At 44.3% G+C, this 20,520-nt stretch overlaps 1 protein-coding gene across 3 annotated transcripts in view; it reads left to right on the top strand.

The window, feature by feature from the left end:
- REEP1 (receptor accessory protein 1) overlaps positions 1-20,520 on the top strand; it is a 67,652-nt gene that overhangs the window by 25,490 nt on the left and 21,642 nt on the right. For 2 of the 3 annotated variants that reach the window (XM_066185353.1, XM_066185356.1), the window contains exons 2-6: positions 1,883-1,955; positions 4,743-4,819; positions 6,673-6,793; positions 8,357-8,470; positions 15,360-15,410. In XM_066185353.1, coding sequence (XP_066041450.1) covers positions 1,883-1,955; positions 4,743-4,819; positions 6,673-6,793; positions 8,357-8,470; positions 15,360-15,410 — 436 coding nt within the window. The remainder of the gene's footprint in view (positions 1-1,882; positions 1,956-4,742; positions 4,820-6,672; positions 6,794-8,356; positions 8,471-15,359; positions 15,411-20,520) is intronic. The other variant, XM_066185354.1, reaches the window with a different exon arrangement.

Raw genomic sequence — 20,520 nt, 5'->3', positions numbered from 1 at the left:
GTTTGCATCTTCAGGATCCAGTGACTTTCTGTTACCAGCACAAACTGAGGAAATGAATATCAATCATTCAGTGATTATTTGCAGGAAATAAAAGTGTGAGATAGCAGCCAGCCTAGGCCAAGAAGGAAGAACAGCATTGCAGTGCTTTTTGTAAGGAGGGCCAAAAATATTTTTCATGTGCTCAACTGTTGTTTTCTGAATATTATAGCTTTCTTCCTTTTATGAACTCTACCTTCTTTGGATTAGGTCCTGCTACCACTGAACTCGGAATATTTGTTATTAGCCTCAGTGAGAACAGGATCAAGCCATTGTCTGTGTGTTTGTCCTTGCCTTAACCCATGTTGCTGTTTGGTGGGATACTGCAAGGGATAAAAACGCTTTTGGTTTCCCAGAATCTTTCTGAGTGTTTGTATCTGATCCTTGCAGATAGCACAAGCCCCTCTGAGTCAAATAGGTTTGGAGCTGACTGTTTCCAGCAAAGCTTTTTGAAACCAGTGTGAAGCCTCTGTAAAATGTTGAATCTCCTCACTCAGTAGCTGCTTTTCTGAAGTCTGCATTGTGCCTCAGGTTCTGCTAAGCCATGCTACAGTGAGCATGATGAATAGCAGGCAAATTGCCTTCAGTCACTGCTTTGGAAATCAAGATGTGTGCTGGCTCACCCCATTCTTTCATAAATACCTTCTTGAGCTTCGGGAAGTACGGTGGTGCACCATATCCCAGAGTGTTAATTTTTAATGTCTTATGCATGTAATGGACTTGACTGTAATTATGAGTCCCACAGCACTCAGTCACTGCTGCCAGGGTGGAAAAAGATGACTGTGGGTCTGTGTCCCTAATCCACAATTAGGGATTGAAAAATTGATCATTTTCATTCCCAGGAGCAGAGGAAACAGTTGTATGAATTTAAAACAAAAGCTTCAATGGAAAGATGGGTAGTTGCAAGCCAATAAACATTACCCTGCAATCTATTAAATTTAGACTTTGCAGCATCATCTTCCTGCACTGAAAAAAACTGACTGAAACCTGGGCAGGGCAAAGTGGTTTTGACAAGCCTATGCTTACGTCCAGAATAATCCACGTGAATAAGCATGTAGGCAGTGATGCAGAGAGAACCTAGTATAAAAAATTCTCCACATTTTATCTCAGTAGTGCTATTTTTAACTTACAGATCCTTGTTTCTTTCTTACATGAAATCTTGAAGCTGACAGCATCCCTTTCAGATTTGAAAATGGAAGGAAGCTGTCTGAAAGAACAGCAGAGCTGGGATTTTTAGGCCTGATCATCTTGGCATATCTTGGTGGGCAGATTCCTCCTCCTTTCATGAGCCCAAATTGACTTTACTGAACAGTGCAGGGTTCTTCCCTATACCAGGTTTAATGTAGGATAAGGCATCCAAACCCTTGCACCAGCAGAACTTGGACCCTGCTTTATCATCTGCCAGCTTTTCAGAGTCCTGAATAGAGGTGGAAGGGATTTGAGAGAAATAATTCTCTCTCTGGAAGCAATACTCCCATATTCCTGGTGTCACAGTAGATTGTTTCAAGATCAGATTTTTAATTTCCTTTTGAAAATATGGTGGTGGCCTTTTTTGTTTGGTTTGGTTATTTTGTTTGGTGTGTAACTCATAAGGTACAGCTTTGGAAACCATTGCAAAAGGAAAAGCAGCCTGGATCTCTGCTCTTCATTCAAGTCACTGGCAATGATGCTCTGAATTCAGTGATGCAAAATCACTCCTGTACTGTACTTAGTGCACTCAAGCTTAAATCAAATCCTAACACTTTATACCAGTGCAAAAACCACATTTAAAACACAGGGGGAAAAAAATCTTTCTCTGTGACAGGAAATCAATTTAATCCGTTTATTGTTTGTTTGTGTTTTCCAGGCTTATATTTGGCACACTTTACCCAGCATATTATTCTTACAAAGCCGTGAAATCAAAGGACATCAAAGAATATGTGAGTAATGAGGTTTGTGGCTGTGCTGGGGGGTTGTTTTCTAAGATTGCTCCTCACCACATTGGAAAGGTGTTGCCTGTATTCTGGGAAAGCTCATAAAGCAGTGCAAGGGGCAGACTGGCCTGAAGGTGGACTGGTTGATTGCTGGGCACAATTGAGACTGGAGTTTGTGCTTCTGGCTCCAGCGCAGAGCTGATGTGCTCCTTGACAAATGTGTGCTCTTCCTCTGGTGATGAGATATACAACCGACTTAAAAGGCATTTGGCATCCAGAGCTTTGCGTGCTCTTCTTTGTTTCTGAAGAGCAGCATAAATCAAAGCCTTTTCAAAAAGCCTTGAAGCTTTAACTGCTCATTCAAAACAAGGATAAGAGGAGGCAGCTTGAAGTACATATGACTGAGTCCTCAGACAGAAACATCCTTCCTTGCAGAGCGACCTATTTACAGGCAGGTCTGGCAGCTGGGTGTGCTCTCTTTTTTCTTTTTGCTGAAAAATCTTCCCTGGGCCCTGGTTTCTAAAGGCATATGGAGCCATCAGGGAAAGTGAAAGGAATGAGAATCAGAAGCACTTGGATGCTGTGGGGGTCCTGTAGGATTTGTAGTGCCCTTCACAACCTGAGCTCTTTTATCATCATTGAACCCAGCTCAGCCTCCAGATCTTGACTCTTCAATCCTCTCAAGATCCCAGGGATAACAAGCCCATTTTCTCATCTGGATAACAGCATAGATGTGTATCCCATTAAATCTTTAGTGCAAACTCAATCTGGGACTCACTGTGGCTCCTAAGAGTTTTATAATTTTCCTCCTTCAGAAAATGGTTTTGGGTATTTTGAGAATCCTAAGTGTTACAGAACACAGCAGATACTTAAGGCAAAATGTTTCTGCAACCCTTGCTCAGCTGTGCTTCTCAGTGCCTCATTTGAAAATGCTGAAGATGTGCACAAGCATCTCCAAGCAGTGTCTGCCACTGATACTTAATGTTTCCATAGTCCTTTTCTGGAAGGTATTTTGTTGAAGGATCCAATTCCTGTTGGAAATTTAATTGTAGAAGAGGAACTCACATCAGACACTTGTGGTTGTGACGCAAATGTGAGAACAGCTGATCTAAGACCTGGTCTGCCCTTACAATTTATTTCAGTTTCACATAGCAGTTGTGGCAATGTATCCATTCAGGCCTGATTAAAAAAAATAATAAATGAAGTAATAATTGACACTGACACAGGAGGAACCTTCACTTATTAATCAAAACTTATATCACTCTAAAGTAATTTTATTCTGCTTGGTAATAGTAATTTTGATGAATGTTTTAGGCTGATCCAAGCTCATCCACACCAGGTCTTGGTTTGTGTTTAAAAGTTTTGCTGGCAGTAATGTCTAACTGAGAGAGCCATGTTGGCACTGAGGCTCTGAGGAGTCACAGTTACATAAAAAAAGTCTGGCAGAAGCTGCGCTGGGAAGATGATGCTCTCAGGCATTTGGCAGTGCCATTATTGCAGTAACACTACATAAAAATATAAATATGCACATAAAGATGAATCCCAGGGGAGCAATTATGTAGCAGAGTGACAGGTGCTCAGGTAATAATTCCAGTACCTACAGGGAGATGGAGACTATCAGTACTGTCCCCACTGTATCAGGGAGAAGATGGGGGTATCATTTCCAAGCTGATGAAATCCAGATTTACTGACACCTCCATCTTCCATTTCGCAGAGCAGCACCTAGTGTGGGTATCCCTCTTGTACTGTCTTCCCTCCAACCTTTCCTTAGACTATTGCAGTTGTACCAGCCTTAATTAACATGGTCCAATTCTCTAATTCATGGATTTTCATGGGGTTTACTTCCTTAAGCTTTCTAACATTCCAGCAAAGCTGCTTAGGGATCTCCATTTTCAAATGCACCTAATTAAACAACAGTTGTCAGTTAAATTAACAACCTTTGTTTCACCATCTTTTTCCATCCTAAGAAGAGCCAATACTAGATACTTCAAAATAGCTGAGCTGTGTTTTTAGATGCCATTTAGTGCTCAGTGACAAAAATTCCCAAATTCCTGAATTGCTTGAGGTATTACAGTTTATCTGACCAAGTCACCATCCCCAAAGGCTCTCTTGCTGTCACCCCAAAGGAAACCATCATCCATGACAGTGGAGTTTCTCTAGCTGAACAGAGACAGCACAGCACATGCTCTCACTACTCTCTTAAGTGAGGTAAAACACTTCCCTCTCAGCCCCAGGCAAGGGATTTAAACTCTTGCCCTTGCCCTTGTCACTGCAGTGGGTGTGGGTGGGAGCAGGCACAGCCACTCCAGGGCTGCCCACTGAGTCAGTAAGTTGTGGTGAGTTGACTGTACTCCTGAACCCTGGATTATGGGATGGGCAGTTACCTCTTTACCTTTTCCTGGCTGTAGGTATTATGTAAGTAATTTCATTTTGTCTTAACTGGAGTTTGGCCATCAACCTTATTTTAACATTTGCTATTAACATGAGCCAAGCTAGATTTTTATTGCCCTGGGCTGTCATGCTCTACTGGCCAGTGAAATTTCTGTAAGGACAGAGTCAGGCTGCTCTTCTCTTCTTGAGACCAGTCCTAAAGGCCACAGTCACCTTCCCAAGGGCTGTGTAAATCTGACACTTGTTATGTGCTGAAGTGGGGCAAACTGGCACCTTCAAGTCCACAGTAATTGCTAAATACACAGTGGGGAGGGTGGGGCAATGAGAATTTCTTTTCCTATGAGAGTTATTCTGTGCACTTGTGCCTGTAAGAGATAGTTTGAGACTGTTTTTGTTTACCAGGTCAAATGGATGATGTACTGGATCATATTCGCACTCTTCACGACAGCAGAGACATTCACGGATATCTTTCTTTGCTGGTAAGTACCAGAGGAAAGATACCAGAGGAAAATCTCTTTGGCATGAGATGAAAAGACAATGGAAATGTTTGCAAAGGGAAAAAAGGCACACAAAGGTGCACTGACTCCTGTACCGGGGTTCAGCAGCTTCAAGTGCATAGAGGGTTTTTTTCTGCAGGAGACGTGCTTCCTTTCTCAGTGCTGTCACAGGAGAAACAAGAAAGAAGTGGAAAGGCTCAGTGGTATCTCATTAGTGGGAAATCATTACTGGAGTCTCAGGCCCTGCCTGTCAGAGAGGCACAGCTGACTGCCCAGTTGGATGCTTGCAGAGGTCATCACATAAATAACAGTTGATTTAGCTACAGGCAGAGTTTTAGACTTGCCTGGCTGTATCCTACAGTAAATACACAGACTGTGGATCAGGCACAAACAGCTGTGCAGCACAAGACTTTGTAGGTTGCTGTGTGGGTGGTTGGCCCTGGGATGTTTTGCCAGACATATTCCTGGTGAGGCCAGGTTTCTGGTTTGATGGAGGACAGTGACAGTCCACACTGATGTGGCTCCCTGGTGCCAGTGGAAGGATTCCTGGTGATCTTTGTCAGAATGAGAGCACATAAATGCCCAATTGTCAGATTCAGCTCCTTTTGGTTTGGAAGTGTTTGCTGCTTGGTTGCCCTTTATAATGAGGCCTTTCTACCAGAAACCAGTGAGATCAGTAGACTTTAGGATGAAAATTTAACTGTAGTGCATGGCCCTTACAGCCTGTTCTTGCATAGCACTGCATGCCTTGAGTGAGTCCTCCAGATGAAGGAAATCGGGAGAACTTGGCAAGATGTCAGATCTATTGAAAAGGAGATAAGGGACAGTATTATCTGTCTAATTTGCATGCAGATCTACCTCTCCTGTGTTCATCTGGAGCTTTGTTTTTGTTGGAGGATGAATTATGTGGGTCTGTCAGGAGAAGTGGCAGAGGGCTTATCCAGCCTGTGGAATCAAGTGTGCTGTAGAGATGCTCAGTGAGGTGGGAGATCAACCTGGCACATTCATGCTCAGAGTAGAGAGTTGCAGAGGCCTGTTGTGTCACACCTGGGTGCTTGCTGGCCCAGCTGGCTCAGTGACAGTGCTCTGTGGCACAGCAGGAGCCTGTCTGGGTCCATCTGGGCCGCTCCACAGCCATCACAAGTCTCTGCACTGCTCTTGCTTGCAAAGAGTAACAATTGTTCATCACGCTGCTGGCAGCAACTTGCCTGCCCACATGAAGATGCTGCTGGGTGGCCAGTCTTGAGCTCTGAGCTTTGTCCTCCAGAAAAGAGTCTGGATAATTTAATCTCAAGATGTCCCTGGCTGCTTGTTACAGCTAAAGCATGTCCTGTTGCTAATGTCCTCCATATTTTGCAGCCCTACCTGAAAGTCAGTGTGGATCTATGCCTTTATGTTGCTTGGACAACAAAAGTTCTTGTATTTCAGTTTCAGTCATGTAAGTGTTAGCTTAAAAGCTGAGAGGCAGAGAGGTGGAAAGTGCATAAATATATCAATGAAATATTTGTTTGCTGGTTTGGTCTTTGCTTTCTCACAATGACTGGGGATACTGTGAAGGCAGCACCTGTGATCTTTGCATATAGAAAGCTCCTCTTATCACACATCAGAGTCTCTTCCAGACCATTAAATAATGGTCCTGATAACCAAGTAAAGATTCACCCATATGTGTCATTGAGATGTGTTCAAAACTGAGTCAATATGCTTTAATCTTTAGATCTTTTGGAAAGCAAAAGCTGCCTTGAGCCAGGCTGGCAAATCCCTACCTGTGCTGAGCATCTCTAATTAAAGGGCAGTGGTTAAACTGGGAGCAGACAGTAACCCTCTTTTTCTTCTAGGTTTCCATTCTACTATGAACTCAAAATAGCTTTTGTAGCTTGGCTGCTGTCTCCATACACAAAAGGCTCCAGCCTCCTGTACAGGAAATTTGTCCATCCAACACTGTCTTCAAAAGAAAAGGTAATCACGGGTGCCTGGGTCCTCTCTGGGTGGAACTATGGTGTGTTTACTCCAGTCCCTGTATCATTCATTTTCATGGAAGGATTGGGAGTTGCTGATTCTCTTCCTTTACCATTTGACCCCCACCTTTTGTTGATGTTTTTGTTCTTTGTGGTTGTTGTGTTTTTAAATACCGGCATCTGTTCAGTGCACTGATACTTATGAACTCATCTTTGTGCAGCTGAGAAGTTGGGAGGGAGTGGCATAAAATTACCTCCTGAGCTGCTTTGCATGTACTGAGTGGTTATAGCTGGAGTACTCTGTTGTGGCTGAATATAACAAATACAGAAACTTGGTCTGGCAGCCAGGACTCTCCAACTTTGTTCCCAGCTCTGCCTAAAACATTGTACAGCAATGAGACAAATAGCCCAGGCAGTCTAAAATGGGCTTAGCAAGCACATGCATGGCTGTGTAGTGTGCTGAAAAAAGGCTTGTAGCGTGTTGAGGTCCTAGGTTAAAAAATGTCTTGCTCAAACTAAAGATGCTAATTTTGGGAGGGGATCATTACAACTTGGATCATTTGCCTGCCCAGGAGATTCCTGTGGCTGTGAATGAGGCACTGTTGGGCAGATCCATTTGGCTTATGTGAATAAATGGATCAAGAACAGCTATTGTCACATACCAACATGCAAACTGCTGAGTGAGTAACAGTTTCCTGCACTGGCAACTTGGAAATGAAAGCTTTCAATTTTGCCACAGGCAGTGAAGGAGTAGTTGGATCTCAGTCCTGTCCAAGAAGAACAGTGGGAATCAGTCCCCTGTCTCTGCTTCCCTTTGCTTGTGCTTCTCCCAAGTCGGGCTCATGCATTTTGAGCTGTCACCTCTTACCTGCAGGGAACAGGGAGAGCAGCCAGCAACTCCTCACAGCCTCCAGTCCATATTAACCCAGCACATCCACCAGCTGAGTACTAGAAGTCATTGCTATCATTATCATCCAGACCCCAGTGTCGTGAGGGAGGGAGAGTAAGAGCAGGAACCACCCTAACAGTTTTATTAAGCAGCATCAAAGTCCAGGAGCTCTGGACCTACCAGTTCCATGGGCATCTGAAGCTGGGCACTGCTGTGATTTGCAGAGATATCCCAGATATTTCTGAGGACACCTGTCCTGAACACAAGGCAGTGCAGCTTCAGCTGCCCAGTGTCATCATATGATTATTTTTAACTATGAGGCCATCCCATTTGTCTTTGGAGTGCATGGTTTGCAAATGGCTGTCGGTCCGTGGTCCATGTTGCTCAGGCAGATTTCTCTTGCTTTCAGGACCCAAACTTTGAGTCCCAGTCTTCCATTTGTAGAATAAAGAGTTCCTAAACCCTGCAATGGGAGTTACTGCCCCCCAGCAAACATGTTGGCACTCTTTGCACATGTTGGCTGTGTACTTCTTTCCAGCCACAGTGGGGGAAATGGAGGACATCTACCTCCTTAAAATATGACCTCACTCTGCCAAGAGTCAAGCTGGCAGCATAAGCCTGAACTTGTCCTTCTTGTGCTTTTTTAACTGTTTCTTTTGTTTTCTGCTCTGACAGGAGATCGATGACTGCCTCATCCAGGCGAAAGACCGGAGCTACGATGCCCTTGTGCACTTTGGGAAGCGGGGGCTGAATGTTGCAGCCACAGCAGCCGTCATGGCAGCTTCAAAGGTAAAGGCGCAGGTCAGGATGGTGACTCATTAACATCTTATCTGCATCTATCGCCAGCAGCAGCCACAGTGTGGAGGGGGAGAGATGGTGTGGAGAGGGATTCTCTCATTATTTTGTATAGTGACCTATAATTTTGTGTAGTGACAGGAAAGAAGGTGAAGTCCATAATGGCTAAAAGTTCTTCTGCAAGGCATATACATAACGTAACTGATATATAATTCTCTGTAGAGATTTTATATAAGAGTGAATGGGAAGTGCCATTAGTTGCTTTTGGAGGAAGAGTAGATATTGGATGAGGAGTTTCATCTGAAGGGGTGTTTCCAATACTTTCTTCCTGGCTTAGAGCCAAACCCAGAAAATAGCTGTTATCTGTTGTTCCTTTTCTTGCATAAAAGCTGCAAGGACTTGATAACTGCATTTTGGGGTGCTGCCCTCTGGCCATGGCTTAGAGTCAATGTGCACAGTGTGTTTTGGGGGTGAGACTTGGCTGCTGCGCCTGTTGCAAAAGGATAGTTAGAAACATATGGACAAAGAGGATACTGGTAGTAGGAACAACATGAGAATGGGAGTTGAAGGAAGTTATTTTCCTCTGGCAAATGCATTTCATATGACCTCAGGCACATTACTTTAGTGTGTCTTGGCCTTTCTGCCTGCAAAAATGCATAATGCATCCTTGGGAGGCCAAATACCATAAAGTCTATAAAGCCTGTTGAATGCAAGGTATTACAGAAGGGGGGAACCCAAAGGGTGTGCCATGCTCATGGGATCACAAGGATATGCTAAACCCAAAAATTGTCTCTCCTTTCTCTGCTTAGCATTATGCAGATTATGTTGTTGGGCCTATCTTCTCCTGAAATGTTGTTCTTCAGTAGGGAGACTCTTCTAATACAGGGACTGTGAGATAAACCAAATCTGGACTGAAACCTGGGATAAACATGGAGCCAGTCCAGTGCTGTATATCATATGCCCAATGAAATAACATTTTTGTGATGCCTCCAGGACATTTAACACTTTTTCTGCTGCCATGTAAGCCTGAAGAAGTCACACTAGGGACATAAATAGGCTCTAGGAAAGCCAGTTTTGCAGCACTGCCTTTGCTCCGAGCCCCTTCCTACAAGGTGCTGCAGACTGTCTGTGCTAGAGCTGTTTTTAGGACACAGTGAGAAACTATGTGTGAATCCCAAAGGAATTCTGGCTCCTCTCTAGGTAGCTCCTGAATATGAGAAGCTCAGCAGTAACCCAAACCCACACTGCCAACCTGTTCCTCCATCAGGACTGCAACAGTGTCTGCCTCAGCTGTTCAACTGGAATGAACAGTCAGCACCACAGTTTTCCTTCTCACTGTTCCACTTCTCTGGTGTTTTCCTTAAGAATCTCTCTGCCTTGAAATGTGGCTCCAGTGGCAATAGGGGGAAAGAGGGAAGAGTCTCGATGGTACAAGGAAGCTGTTGTTTTTCGTAGTTGATGAAACTCCCCATTCTTTGGTGGAAGAAAACAACTCTGTGACTCATGTAGTATTATTGCACTGCACATCTGCCAACACAACTTGAGAGAAAACTGTTAAGATATTGCAATCTGTAAATGGACCAGAAGAGTCTTTCCTGCACTCTACTTTGGGGAGGGGAAAATGATTTGTTAATAAGATTGAGAGGTTGTTATTGAATAGATTGATTTTTACAATAAAACGAGGACTGTTCAAGTGTTTCCTTCAGCCCTGACATTTAAATTCCTCTGAATGTATGAGGAAAAAATAGGACCCCTTGCTTCCTTCACTGCTTTGGCTTGTGGCCTCCAGCAAGTTTCTGTGTGCCTCAGGGTGCAGATCCAACAGAGGGTGTGAGCCTATCTGACAGCTCTCCTTCTCCAAAATGGAGTAGTGCTCCAGCTCCCAGTGTGCACCAGCATTTTGGACCTCCTCAGGTTATCTCTAATCTATCAGAAAGTCAGTCCTGAAAGAAAAAGAAAGGGGTATCTTCTTTTGAGCCCACAAACGCGTCTTGAGTGCCTGAGCCAGCACAAAGAAAGGGATTGAACTGCAATGTGAGGAGCATGGCCAGAGGAAAGGAAAGCAAGATCATCCCTTCCTGGTGTTGGGAGGCAGACGGATGAGCTGTGCTGTTCATGGAACTACATCCCAGTCCATTCCCAGTGTAATATCCAGGAATAGTTAAAGCAGCTTCTGTCCCCTTGTCCTTCAGAGACGGAATGTGCCGCTGTTCTGGCAGAGAAAGCTGCCTGGTGTGAATTACAGGCCGGTGTGTTGCGGTGCGGGAGTGCTGAGCTGGGGCTCCTCAGGTATTCAGGATGTGACTGAGCAGGTGTGGACGTGTCCCCAGGTAGCTGTCCCTGCTGCTGTGGAGGGAGTTGTTTCCCAGAGAGGAGTGATACAACACGCAGGGGTGGGAACTGTTTCTGTTGCCCCGGTTTTCAGCTGCTGTCAACTACATGTCAACGCCCTTACTTGCTCACTTGAGGAGGTGCAACAGAGCCAGATTATCCTGCATGAGAGAAGTTTAAATATTTCCAGACTAATTATCTGGAAAACACTTTGAGCAGACAGATGCCAGACCAGACTGCAGTGCTGTCCTTAGGGGGAAATTTCCAGGGAAGGAGGAAAGAGAATGCTATTTCTAAGGCTTGTCACGGCTTTCCCAATGCCAAGATTTAAGGGTATCCAGCTCGTCTGTGGTAAGTGTTGAGTGTAGATGGGAAAATGAGCCGTTCATTTGGTTTCAGCCTTTAAAAGATTGGGTTAAAATTGGAACCTACAGAGATGATGATTTATTCAGAAGCACTGAGCTCCTGCATCTTCCATAGAAAACATGGCTTTTACCAGAAAGTGAATGTGAGGATTGTTTACTGCTTCACTTGGATTACTGGGTGAGGAAAAGATGCTTTTGTATGCAGAAATGGCCCCTCAGACTTTGCAAATCAACTTCATGCAGTGGCAATACACAGTGAGCTGCTGGGCTGACAAGGGACTCTGTACAGACCTGTTTTCAGTAAATTAGCTGAAATCTAAAGGCTTCTGTACCTGGAGAACATGTTACATGCTGTGCATAGCCCTGTCCTCTCCTTTCTGTCTGAGCTGTGACCCATCATGGCCTTTTGTCTTCCATGATAAGATCTTTGGGCAAGGCCCATCTTTTAATTCTTTTCATCCATCATATTTTTTTAATCCATTCTTTTTGTTCGTCATATTTTTTAATCCATTGTGTTCATCCATCATCTTTTTATTTGTGCAGCACAATGCGTCTGGCTGGCTCTCTGATTGCCATTTTTGTGTGACAGCCTGCTGCTTATATATTTACTGCGGGCTAAGATGCTGCAAGCTGTGCACAGCCACACCTTCCTTATCTCCTGAACCCCTGTCCCTTTCCCTTTTATGCCTTAAATATCCTATGGTTCCAGTTAGCCAACTGCAGGCTTGTCCTTCCCCCTCCTCCTGTTCACTGCCCCTGCTCTGTTTTGTTTTGAAGCCACAGTTGTGCTAACGCTGGCACAAACCTGTGCCAGTTCATTTTACAGGCTGAGGAGCTGCCAGTGTCCCAAGCACTCTGGGTCTGCCCAGCTGGCTCACTTGGGTGTTTTCTCTCTCTCCACAGAGTCTATTTTTGATGCTCACTAGGCCAACAGAATGTTGAAGATCTGGTTTATTACCCCTGTTATGTGCTCAACACACATGTTTTCCCTGCCCCCAACAGCTCACATCCCCACCAAGGAGCATAATCTCATTTGGGGCTCTAATCCTGTCCTCATCACTTGGTGATTCTGTCACATATAGTGACTTCAAATGGGTCAGTCCTGAGTGGTAGGATTAAATGGCCAGGCAGTGAATCCTGCTGCTTTTTGTGTGTTTTCCATTAGTTCCAGTTAATTCAGCCATTTCCATTCCTGAAGAGCCTGGGCACTGACCACCACCATCTTTCCAGCTCACCTTGGTGGAGAGAAAACAAGCAGAAAAGGAGCTTGCTTTTGGGTCACAGCAAAAGGGGGCAGCAGCAGCAGGGCTGTTACAGCCCCAGTCATGGGGCTGCTGCAAGGCCTTGGCCAGGCAGTGCATCCATCAGATGGATCCTGGGCATAAGTGGGCTTTTTATTGCCACCAGTCAGGTTTCAGTGTAAGCAGCTGGGACACACATGGCTGCGGCAAGGAGAGGCTCCAGTGGCTTGGAAGCAGCACCAGCCTTCTCCAGAACACTTTTATGTACTCCCTTGCAGTCACCACACTCCCAGCATTTATCCTCCACCTGTCACCCTGGGCCTCCTACCACCTGCTGCTTTACCATGTTCCCAGTTCCCAACTCTTCTATCCCTGCTTGCTTTCCCAGAAGCCTGCCCAGCCCTGCCGTTGCCTCCTGTCTTTCTACAACCCACACATCACCAGTTTTACACTCACCCTCTCTCACTCTCTCTTTTAAGCTTCTGGGTTTTCCAGATCCTGTTTGGATGTATCCTTATTCCTCACCCTGAACAAACCAATTCTGCCAAACAGACCCACATCTTTCCCCAACTGAAGAAAAATCCTGCTCCCAACCACTTAACCATCCCCATGTTGCAGCCTTAACTCTGCTTTTCAAAGGAGATTTGGAGAAGACATCCCACGGCCAACAGACCAGTGTACCCCAGAGGTTTCTGATAATGTGCCTTCCCTTGCCTTTCTCCTGCCCTTTTGTAGGTAAGGTGGCAGAACAGCTGGTGCTGTCGCCCATTGCGTGCCCGCTTTTACACAGGGGAGTGGGGCACGGCGTGGTGCTGGCAGTGGGCACAGATCCTTGGCAGGAGAAGATAAACGAGGTGGATGGAGCAGGCACACATGACTGGTGTCAGTGAAAAACCCATTTGTGCCTAATAAGTCTGAGAAACAGTCCAGGAGCCTTTCATGCGTGGGGAAATGTGGCTCGCGGTGCCGCCGGAGCCAGCAGTCACTGCGTGGATCGTTAAAAGGAGCAGGCACGCAGACAGGCAGGAGGGTTTCAGGATGTGCATCCACCTGCTTCACTAATGCTCAGGAGTGCAGCCTCAGCAGTTCCCAAACCACCTGTCTGGGTTGGCATTTCTATTCCATTTATGTCTATTTCCACCTTTGGGCTTGCCTTGCCCTGGAGGGTTATAGCTTCATTACCTTAGGATCCCTTAGCCCAAGAAATTTATCAGGAAGTTTTTTAGTACAATTGCTGTTTTTTAAACCAGGAGACTGGGAGTAAAATGCTGGTGATGGTTTAGGCTTTATCCTCTTTAGACAGACAGCATCTTTTAATTAATTTCTAGTATCCAGCTGGTGTAGCCAGTGCAATTGCCTGAAAATCAGTATTTAAATCCCTAATTTACCATGTGATTTTAGACCTATTTACTGTGGAAACTGGGAGAAAAATACTTGTGTTGGAGAGACATGCTGCCTTTTGTCGCAAAACAGAGGAGAACTGCACTTCTACTTGTATTGGGAGAGGGAGGCAGGGGGTGGGGAGCATCCTTTACCTTAATATGCTTGATAAAGCCTCTTTGTAATGATTATATCCCACTGCTCAGAGGGAGAGTGCTCCTTTGCTGAGCAAACATATAGGAGCACAGTTCTGACCAATCTGCTTAGCACCATATCTGTGATGGCCACATCATGTGCCCTGATCAGTAACGTGGCCTAGAGCTGCAGAGGTCAGAAGTCATTTAGGGGCCACAGTTTGAGAAGCCTTTAGGGGCACTTTACTGTTACCTCAGAGGGGAAAGGATCTCCATTTGGGATCCAAAATCAGAGATCTTGGAGCTACTTTACGCCAATAGAGAGGAACAACAAATGACTTTCTTAAAACATATGGTAGCATGCCACTGATTACAGTATTTTGTGAAGTATTCTTGTCATGTGTGATGCATCTTTTATTCAGAAGTCTTTCAGAATCCGTTTTTCACAAATCTATAGAATCCCACTGCTGTTTGAGTTACAATCCAGGTAACTCTTTCCAGTTTCTGTTTCATGTTGGCTGTTTGGCTGGTGTCTCCAACAAGCAAACAACACTCATAGAATGCACAGGACAGCAGAACTAAAAATTAAATTTATACAGAGAGACTAGTGTGGGAGAAACAATAACAAAGAGTTCCCCAGAGGGGAAATTAACTGCACAAACAAAAAGGGTGGATGAAATTACGTTTCCACCATCAACATTAATGTGCACTGGTTTCCCTTTGCTTCTTTATTACTGTCTGACATTTCCAAACAGGCAGCTCTTCCAGACTAGGCATGGCATGCAGACCCTGGCCATAAATAAGGATATTGCTTGTAGGATATTTGTGTAATATATGGTGACAGAATCAATTTACTCCTTCACTTATGCTTGTGCTCAGACCATAAAGCTGATGCTTTTGCTCAGAACCTGCCTTCAGCCAGACATGAGGAAGCTTCTGTGTGGAAACCCCTGCTCAGTGCCGTGAGCAATTCCCCACTGTCACCCTACTGCTCAGGAGAACTGTCAGTCACCAGGACAGAAATGACTGCCACGTGTCCTTCACATAATCCTGTGCCTTAATTAGTCATGAGGCTTGACACTGGGGATTTCTCCAGTGGGAAGCGTCAGTCAAGTGCAAGGAGTGGAATAGCAGCCCGTTGTGTTTATAATTTGCTATACTGTTTAAAAACACGTGTTAGGTGACACCTTGTCTGCTGGGGTTAGGGAGTGGTTTCTCCATCTCTCTGGGGAAGCTGAGGAAGGGAGAACCTATGTTCAGAGATGTAGTCCATAGGTGGGTGGCCCTGCTTTTTCTGTGTATGTGAGTCCCTGCACATGGTGCCCAGTGTCGTGCTCACGTCTCACCTCGATTACTTATGCTTCAAATAGATCTTATTCTCAAAGCTTTTATGTGTGTTGCCACAATGGCTCTCTTTTTTTCCCTTTGCTAGGTCTCTCAGCTACTCCATTTACACTTGTATTTGGACCAGAAAAAAGGGCAGGTAATCTGCTGAGTGCTTTTACTAATCCCTAACTAATGTCTGCTCCCTGTTAGACTAGTTGTTAGACTAGTTGTTAGGCTAGTTTGGACTGTTTTCAGCTGAGATTGGTCTGAGGCCAAATGCTCTCTGCTCTGCTTCCAGTGGGTAGATCCTGTGTGCTGAGCTTTAAAAGCCTGTCCTTGATCTCATCAGCCAATTGCCTTCCAAGTCCTCTGCTGGCAGTCAAAGAGACTCTAGCTCCAGGCAGGGAGCTTTGTACATGGAACACTCATTTAACTGGGCTGATTGCTGCTTCATTGGCCGCCAAGCTGCTGTGTTTGCTGTTGTGTTCTCACTAATGGATGAAGGGAGCTTCCAACCCTCTGCTGTGATCCCTGTGAGGATGGTTGGGGTTGCAGTGGAGCTTTGAAGGATCTCTGGCAGGTGTGAGTTGTAGCCATAACTGACATCCTGGGAACGTGCACTACACCTTGTGGTGGACACTGGCAGGATGGAGGCTGCCATGTGCATGCAGACATCTGTGGAGGAGTACTACTAACCACAGCTACAGCAAAAACAGAGAACAGAAACAGGTTGAGTGCTGTGCTGAAAGTGTGCTGGGCGTGACTTAGTGTTCCTGCTTGTCCATTAACTGCTGATCCTAAGAGGCAAAAGGCCAGGAGGTGCCATCCTGCATTAACACTGATTGTATTAAAAGCTTCTCTCTTGTGACTTGGCAGTTTTGGGTTCCTGATTTGTCGTGCTGTGTCATAGTTTCCACAGCTGCAAAATGGATTTTGTAGGTATTAGAGGTGTTTTGAAGCCTAAATAATGTTTACAGAATTCTTTCATATTTTCAGAGTGAAGGAATGATAAAATCTAGATACTGTTATTTGTTTATATTTAGATCATATTCAGTGAGACTGTTATATAAACTGCAGATTTTTAAATTATGTGCTTAATTTTTTTACTTTAGCTTTAGCTACCTACATATGTGAAGAATTTATAATGAATAATTCCACTGAATGTAAACCCAGTTTTTCCCAGACTCCTACATGCATCTCCCTCTAAAAAGTTTGAGTTCAAATGGGAATGCAGAGGCTGATTATAAAGTGGTAAAAGAAATTAAGACAGTTCCAGCTCTTTCTGATGGAATGCCTTTTACAGTGCTTGTCACAATGCAGATGTCAGTTTTTTGAAAGTATTTCTGATCCTTTCCAGGCAAATACTGGTTGTATCAGTGTTTGGACCCAGAGAAGGTCTGGACCCTGAGAGGTTGATGTTTGTTTCTGGAGATGATGATGGTGATGTCTGCAACATGAAGAGGAAGGCAGTGTGCAGGTTTCTGGCTCTGGAAGTTCAGTGTTTTAATACTGTTTTGTCATATTCTTTAAAGCAAAAAAGAGAGAATGTGCTAGATGTGGGTGAGGAAGGAATGTCTATACTACAGCTGTCATTTTGACCAAATCAGGCAGATATGCTTAAATTAGTTTTAGATTAATTACTATGCCATGTGGATGGAAGCTTTAACTTCACTTAAAACCACAAATGAACTTCTGCAGCTTGTCTTCATGGCCAATGCTCTCATACTGTTGGTGCAGTCGCGAATCAAAATAAGATTGATACCAAGTGACAGCAGGGACTGGGCAGTGATATGTCCTTTTTAGTATTTGTTCTTTTTAGTATTTTTAGTATGTCCTTTTTAGTATTTGTCTTTTATCCTATTCAGAAGCACTGAGCCCTGGCTCTTCCTGTAAAAAGAGAACTTGTGAGGTTGGTAGATCCTGGAGGAAGAACAGGCAAAGGAAGTCTGAAGAGCTCCACTTTCAGTTTGTGCTGTACCTTCACCTATGGGCAAGATCAGATGAATTTGGGGGCATATGCACCATAGTGATCAGGGCACAGAGAGACACATGTTCCCACCTGAGGCCCCCAAAACCTCACTGTCTAGCAAACTCACTGTCTGTAAAATCAGAAGTGCCATGCTCACAGGGATGGCAAGAAGAAGCTGGATGAGAAGTTGAGTCCAGGCAGGGAGTCTTGTGCCCAGGGGAATGGAGGCTCCAGCACCACTTCGTGCTTGTGTGCACTAAAGTCCTGAAAACACAGGTCTCACACTGCCAGCACAATCATCCTGGCAATTGTTGGTGTTCAGTGAGGAGAAGAGGGAGGTGGTGTCATCCTTAGTCCCACAGCCCTCCCAGATACAATTTCCAGAAGGCTGTGTAATAGCATCAAGCTGTTTCTCTGTTGACACAGTGAAATGGTGTTACTACAGCTACTGCCATGATGTTACTGCTGTCACACTCTCTAGGCTAAAACAAGGCAGATCTGTGTGGAATCGCTGCAAACATGCCTCTGGCCTGCAGTGTAGGCATAGCTTGAGGACCTGGATCCTCTCTCTGTGCTGAAATTCCTGGGATATCTCTTATGTCTATAGCAGTTGGAAGAGCATCTGCATGATCATGGCCACAACAGTAAACAAAAATCCCCCAAACAGCTGCTCTTTACCTTCCACATGATTGTTTTAACAAAACACAGCGGAGTACATGTGCTGTGCTAAATCTATTCTGTTGGGAAATAAAGCTATTAACTTGTTATTTTCTTTTGCTAGTAAATGATAAGTTTTTTTTGTGGAATAATAAGCATCACATCTTGATAAAGTCTTTATTTCTAAAACATAGCTCTGCAAACCCTCACCATGCTGGCTTTTCAAATGTTTGTGATTTCACATACACCAGCTGCTTATATGGCAGGGAAATAAAGGTTGGTAAACAATATTTTCCATTTTACTCTGAACCCTCTCCATTCTGTGCTAATTTCTGTCACATTTCTATTTAGGGTCAAGTAAAAATGTGTTAACTGGGAAAGAACTCTGAGTGTTACACTGCATTCTAGGAGCACGTAAATCAAGTCTATTGCTACAAAGGGCAAAGGTGCAAGAACTGGAAAGAGAAGAAATGGAACTCTGCAGGTTTTTGCAGGTGTTCAGTGCCTTCACTCAGCCCAGGCCTTTGCTTTTCTTGCCATTTCTGATATTTGGAAAAATTGTTTCATTGAATGGTAGGAACAGTAACAGCAATATTTTGCTATTATCTGTTTGATAAACAATCTTTATTTGTGCTGTTAGAAACTCAGGTTAAATTAAAGCAAAAATTAAGAAAAGGCAATTTTAGTTCTTTTTTTCCTGGTGAAAGTCAAGTTGTTTAGCTCAGCTGCTTCAGTCTGTTCTCAAGGCTCTGTATTACATGCTGATGTAACAGACCCACAGATGACAGGCACATATCAGGCCCCTGTTTCAAAGATCTCTCTGGGGCCTTTGATCATTCCATGTTGCTATATCACAAGGTGCAGTGCAAGAATATTAACACATCTTCTTCATTTTCAATGTGTTGGTGTCATCTTCCCTGCCAGGTTGCTCTGACGCATGAATCTCGTCTCTAACCTGACTCGTGTCCACATACATAAATTGCTGGCTGGAATGAAATGGAATTTGGGTTAGCTGGCTGAGCAGAGCAGTTGGAGGGAGGTTAAAAGCCTGAGCCCTGCTGACACTTGAGCTGGGTGTGAGTGAGGAATACAGCACTCAAGTTACAGTTCATCAGTTGCTAACCCTCTGGCTTTGCTGCCCGGTCATTCTGCAATAGCAAAATATTATTTAATGGTCAGCTTGCTCTCACTGGAGATCTGTCTGTTGTAATCAGGCTGCAGGGTAGGATATCTTGTGTTGGCTTTGAATCAGTCACTGAGAATAGGGTGTCTGTGCAGGAATTCGGTGCAAGTTCCAAAACCCATCCAGAACTGCGCTGAGCTCTGGGCAGCTGAGATCTCACCCAACTGACCAGCCATGCAAGGCAACTACAGTTACCAGCCCAGTAACATTTGCAGAGTAAGTGTAGCTTACACTGGCCCAAGAGGATTGATTAACTGGAGGTGCCTCTTGGAGTGAGAACATACCCCAAGAGTGGCTCAACCACTGTCAGGAGTAGCCAAAATTCAGGCATCAACTCTTGTGCCAGGCTGGAGAATGTGAGGGCACAGGTAAGAGTTGAGCAAAACCTAAATTGTAAGGACTCCACTGCCATGTATATAAAATCAGCAACATAATATGTCTTGATATATAAGCAAAGAAGCTCCATTGATTTACAATACTTTCTAAAGTAGAATAGGCTAGTGGGAAACAGCAAAGTAAGTCTGCTGCTTCTCTGTAATAGTCTGCAGAAAAGCTAAATGTGGAGTTGGGAAGGAAGTTTGAATCTGTTTTTCTTGTGCAAAAGGCTTCAGGCTGAAGAGTTGGGTGGTTACTGGTCTGTCACTTTTCTTGAATGTAAAAAGTGCAGACTGTCACAGTGACTGTAGGTATAAGCCTCTGATGCCCTCTCTACTTACACACCCTAAAAGTAAGGTGCTGAGGAATTTGTATGAGGTAGAGGCACTGATTTTCCTTTACTGTGCATGCAGGCTTTCTGAAGTGGTGTTGATCAATCATTGGGTAAATTATTGCTTTGCCTTCCCAATGGATCAATGCCAGTGCATAGGGGACAGGCTGTGCTGCCTAACAGCTTTAGCAAGGAATGTGTCCAGTCTTCCCTTCAATTGTAGCTGTTCAGGATAAGCCCTTTCTCTCTGCCAGGCCAGCACCAGCATGAACTCTCCACTGGCTTTGATCTGTACCCTGGGTCAAAATATTCACAATGGCAGCCCAGAAGGGAGCAGTGACGCGTTGTGGTCCAGCCCCAGCCTAAGTCCTCTGGCAGTGGTCAGGCTGTGCTGCCTGGACAAATACAGGTCTAGATGAAATTGGTGGGTGAATTGCTATAGGTTGCCTCATCTTTTTGTTAAACAGGACAATATTTACTGTCTGTTATTTGCCTTCTTGCTGATTTCATCTCAGCCAAAACACCCACTGAGTTTTTCCTAGTTTACAGTTGCAGAAAGAATGTTAGAATCAGGCTCTATGTGTTTACTTCAGTATTTTTTTTCAAGACTAGGTGCTATGAAATATCTTTCAGATTCTCCACCCTCAATAAAATGTTAAAACATAAATGTAATTTTTATCAGTTATGCAATTTATATTCTGAATGTCATTTAATGTAGCTTAAAGTCTGAATGCTATTTAATGTAGCTCAAA

The sequence above is a fragment of the Chamaea fasciata genome, unplaced genomic scaffold (genome assembly GCF_029207755.1).
Source record: "Chamaea fasciata isolate MVZ Bird 193981 ecotype frontalis unplaced genomic scaffold, bChaFas1.0.hap1 SCAF_6, whole genome shotgun sequence".
NCBI classification, from domain to species: Eukaryota; Metazoa; Chordata; class Aves; order Passeriformes; family Sylviidae; genus Chamaea; species Chamaea fasciata.
Note: the sequence above shows the minus strand (reverse complement) of the source record. Positions and strands in the feature narration are given on the sequence as shown.